At 42.5% G+C, this 4,395-nt stretch overlaps 2 protein-coding genes across 2 annotated transcripts; both read left to right on the top strand.

Annotated features, from left to right (window-relative positions):
• Nucleotides 1-924: 924 nt before the first annotated feature.
• LOC132637640 (uncharacterized) lies at nucleotides 925-3,010 on the top strand. Its single transcript, XM_060354700.1, has 3 exons — nucleotides 925-1,144; nucleotides 1,845-2,545; nucleotides 2,678-3,010. The coding sequence occupies exons 1-3, from the start codon at nucleotides 925-927 to the stop codon at nucleotides 3,008-3,010; spliced, it is 1,254 nt and encodes a 417-aa protein (XP_060210683.1).
• Nucleotides 3,011-3,034: 24 nt separating this feature from the next.
• On the top strand, nucleotides 3,035-3,601 carry LOC132637639 (uncharacterized). The gene is made up of 2 exons (XM_060354699.1): nucleotides 3,035-3,197; nucleotides 3,276-3,601. The coding sequence occupies exons 1-2, from the start codon at nucleotides 3,035-3,037 to the stop codon at nucleotides 3,599-3,601; spliced, it is 489 nt and encodes a 162-aa protein (XP_060210682.1).
• The last annotated feature ends 794 nt before the right edge of the window (nucleotides 3,602-4,395 follow it).

Here is a 4,395-nt window from a genome sequence, read left to right as displayed (position 1 = left end):
AAATATCATATCTTACTTATACTCACTTTTCTTTTTCAGCACTCAAACTAGTAAAAATATTCATTCTATGATTATGACATGCAACGAAACTGTTGAGGAAAGTACAAACGGCGAACAAGATGCCTGAGAATCTTCCGCAAGAGATCGAGCAACTCGAGAATCAAAAGAAACCGAACTTGGAGGAAACTGAGATAGTTAATTTAGGAGATGATGAGATAGTGAAGGAAACCCGAATCAACATACGACGAAAGCATGATGCCTGAGAATCTTCCGCAAGAGATCGAGCAACTCGAGAATCAAAAGAAACCGAACTTGGAGGAAACTGAGATAGTTAATTTAGGAGATGATGAGATAGTGAAGGAAACCCGAATCAACATACACTTAGAAGCTGAACGGAAGAAAGAACTGTTGGAATTGCTTAAACAGTATGTCGACGTATTTGCTTGGTCCTACGACGACATGCTCGGGCTGAGCATCGACATCGTCTCTCATAGGTTACCAACTGATCCCACCCGTCCGCCGATCAAGCAAAATCCAAGGAAGTTCAAGCCCGATTTGAGTTTAACGATCAAAGAGGAAGTCACTAAGCATATTGAAGCAAATGTTGTAAGGGTTACAAACTACCCTTCCTGGTTGGCTAACATTGTGCCCGTTCCCAAGAAGGATGGAAAAATCAGGATATATGTGGACTATCGGGATCTCAACAAAGCTAGTCCTAAGGATGACTTCCCCCTTCCTAACATCCACATACTTATCGATAACTGTGCAAAGCATGAGTTGCAATCATTTGTCGATTGCTTTGCAGGATATCATCAGATTTTGATGCATGAGGATGATGCAGAAAAGACGGCATTTACCACTCCATGGGGAGTGTACTGCTACCGAGTAATGCCATTTGTCCTCAAGAATGCTGGTGCGACCTAGATGAGGGCCATGACTACTTTATTCCATGATATGATTCATAAGGAGATTGAAGTCTACGTGGACGATGTCATTATCAAATCCCGAAGGAGTTCAGAACATTTTCCTGACCTAAGGAAATTCTTTGAACGATTGCAGAGGTACAACTTGAAGTTGAATCCAGCAAAATGTACGTTTGGAGTTCCTGCTGGAAAATTATTGGGATTCATTGTTAGCAGAAAAGGTATAGAGTTGGATCCTGCAAAAATCAAGGCAATCCAAGACTTGCCTCCCCCCGAAGAGCAGGAAAGATCTAATGAGTTTCCTCGGAAGGCTCAATTACATTAGTCGATTCATCGCACAGTCGACGGTGATTTGTGAACTCATATTTAAGTTGCTGAAGAAAGATGCTACCACAAAATGGACAGAAGAGTGTCAGAAGGCCTTTGACAGAATCAAAGAGTACTTGTCCAGTCCACCCGTATTGGTCCCGCCAGAACCGGGAAAACCTCTATTGCTGTACCTGTTCATATTGGATGGTGCATTTGGATGTGTGTTGGGACAACACGATGAGACGAGGAAAAAGGAGCAAGCCATTTACTACCTAAGCAAGAAATTCACATCGTACGAGGCAAGGTACACTTTGTTGGAATGCACATGTTGTGCTTTGACTTGGATCGCACAAAAGTTAAGGCACTATTTATCTGCGTACACCACGTACCTAATCTCAATGATGGATCCACTCAAATACATCTTCCAAAAGTCGATGCCCACCGGGAAATTAGCAAAATGGCAGATCTTGTTAAGTGAGTTTGACATCGTGTACATAACTCAGAAGGCCATCAAGGGATAGGCCTTGGTGGATCACCTTGAAGAGAACCCTGTAGACAATGAATACAAGCCGCTTACAACCTATTTTCCTGATGAGGAAGTACTATTCATAGGGGAAGATATTTCAGAGCCTTATTCAGGATGGAGGATGTTCTTTGATGAAGCGTCAAATTTCAAAGGAGTCGGAATAGGAGCAGTTTTGGTTTCCGAGACAGGTCAGCACTACCCTATCTCGGCAAAGATCAGATTTCCCTGCACGAACAATATGGCAGAATACGAAGCTTGCGTCCTCGGGCTTAGGATGGCAGTTTATATGAACATCAAAGAACTTTTGGTAATAGGCGATTCTGACCTATTGGTCCATCAGGTACTAGGAAAATGGACCACTAAGAATGTCGAAATTCTTCCATACTTACATTGCGTGAAGGAATTGTGCAAGCAGTTCAGAGAGATTGATTTCAAGCATGTGCCTCGAATCCAAAATGAGTTTGTTGATGCCTTTGCGACATTGTCATCAATGATCCAACATCTTGACAAGAATTACATCGACCCTATCAAGGTAGAAATACACGATCAGCAAGCATATTGTTTTCATGTCGATGAGGAATTGGATGGCCAGCCATGGTACTACGACATTAAAAAGTTGCTCGAGACGAGAGAATATCCGAAAAATGCAACTAACAAACAGAAGCGGACCTTGAGGAGAATGGCAAATCACTTCTTCCTTAACGGAGAAATCCTATATAGGAGGACTTTAGATCTGGGATTGCTAAGATGTGTGGATGCCACAGAGGCGACGAGGTTGTTAGAAGAAGTACACGCAGGGACATGCGGACCTCACAAGAACGGATTCACTTTGGCAAAGAAGATTCTGCGAGCGGGATACTTTTGGATGACTATGGAAAGAGACAGCATTCGCTATGTATAAAAGTGCCATCAATGTCAGGTTCACGGAGATTTCATTCAAGTTCCCCCAAATGAGCTTAATGTAATGGGCTCCCCTTGGCCGTTCGTCGCTTGGGGCTTTGATGTGATTGGACCTATCGAACCCCCTGCATCAAATGGGCATCGCTTCATCTTAGTGGCCATCGATTATTTCACTAAATGGGTCGAAGATTCAACGTACAAGGCAGTAACAAAGAAGGTGGTAGCAGATTTTGTTTGCAACAATATAGTTTGCCGATTTGGGATTCCAGAATCAATTATCACAGATAATGCAGCCAATCTTAACAGCGATCTTATGAGAGAGACTTGTGAAAAGATTAAGATTGCCTACTGAAATTCCACAGCTTATCGACCACAGATGAATGGAGCAGTCGAGGCAGCAAATAAAAACATCAAGAAGATCTTGAGGAAGATAACAGACAGTCACAGGCAGTGGCATGAAAAGTTGCCATATGCTTTGCTTGGTTACCGTACCACTGCTAGAACATCCACAGGAGCAACTCCCTATATGCTGGTCTATGGTTCCGAAGCTATGATACTCGAATAAGTAGAGATACCTTCTCTAAGGATTATCCAAGATGTTGGTTTGGACGATGTAGAATGGATACGTAGTAGACATGAACAGTTAATGCTCATTGATGAGAAAAAGATGGACGCCGTCTGTCATGGTCAACTTTATCAGAATAGGATGTCCAAGGCATTTAACAAGAGAGTAAGGCAAAGGAAATTCGAACCAGGGCAGTTGGTTTTAAAGCGAATATTTCCTCATCAGGACGAAGCTAGAGGGAAATTCGCACTAAATTGGCAAGGTCCATACGTGGTTCATCGAGTGCTTTCAGGAGGAGCATTGATTTTGGCAGAAATGGATGGTAAAGTGAGCACGAAGCCCATCAACTCAGACTCGATCAAGAAGTACTACATCTGAAAGACATCCAAGCTAGCCTTTTCTTTTCCGTTGTAATTTGCATTTCTATTGTAACAGAACTACGCTGACCTGACTTCCCACGGTGGGATACGTAGGCAACCCACATCGGGTCCGGTCTCTTGTAATAGAAAATCCCAAAAAACATTATCTTCATGTAACTGGAACTACGATTCGACCTGATTTCCGTTGGTGGGATACGTAGGCAATCCCCACCGGATTCGGTCCCTTTGTTAATCTTCTTTCTATTGTAATTGAACTACGTCATGACCTGATTCCGATTGGATACTTAGGCAGCCTGAGTCAAGCTCGGTCATTGCATTATTTTACCCTTTATTGTAATTGAACTACGTCATGACCTGATTCCGATTGGATACGTAGGTAGCCTGAGTCAGGCTCGGTCATTGCATTATTTTACCCTTTATTGTAATTGAACTACGTTACGACCTGATTCCATTGGGATACATAGGCAGCCTGAGTCAGGCTCGGTCACATCACATTACATATCATTTCCTTTTCATTTGTACCCCCGAACTACGTACAGACCTGATTCCTATTTGGGATACGTAGGCAACCTAAAAAGGTTGGTCATACCCTTAGGAAACCTTTTCATTGCAATGTAACTATAGATTAGGATCGGTCTCATCGTCAAAGACATCGCGACACTTGGCTTGAATACGAAGAAGCATCATCAGAGGAACAGACTATGCAAAGACACCATTTGGATACTGGCATCAGAATGGAGAAACTTAATGCGTTTCGGAACATGTCATAATCTAAAAAAAAAATGATGATAG

The sequence above is a fragment of the Lycium barbarum genome, chromosome 4 (assembly GCF_019175385.1).
Source record: "Lycium barbarum isolate Lr01 chromosome 4, ASM1917538v2, whole genome shotgun sequence".
NCBI lineage: Eukaryota > Viridiplantae > Streptophyta > Magnoliopsida > Solanales > Solanaceae > Lycium > Lycium barbarum.
The sequence above is the reverse complement of the archived record's forward strand: the minus strand, read 5'-3'. Positions and strand labels throughout refer to the sequence as shown.

Excerpts from the sequence above, each read along its gene's own strand:
- LOC132637639 (XM_060354699.1), top strand. The coding sequence starts at position 3,035 with ATGAATGGAGCAGTCGAGGCAGCAAATAAAAACATCAAGAAGATCTTG. Across the intron at positions 3,198-3,275 it reads TCCCTATATGCTGGTCTATG|AATGGATACGTAGTAGACAT; the intron begins GTTCCGAAGCTA and ends TGGACGATGTAG.
- LOC132637640 (XM_060354700.1), top strand. The coding sequence starts at position 925 with ATGAGGGCCATGACTACTTTATTCCATGATATGATTCATAAGGAGATT. Across the intron at positions 1,145-1,844 it reads ATTCATTGTTAGCAGAAAAG|GGGAAGATATTTCAGAGCCT; the intron begins GTATAGAGTTGG and ends TACTATTCATAG. Across the intron at positions 2,546-2,677 it reads CGACGAGGTTGTTAGAAGAA|GTTCACGGAGATTTCATTCA; the intron begins GTACACGCAGGG and ends CATCAATGTCAG.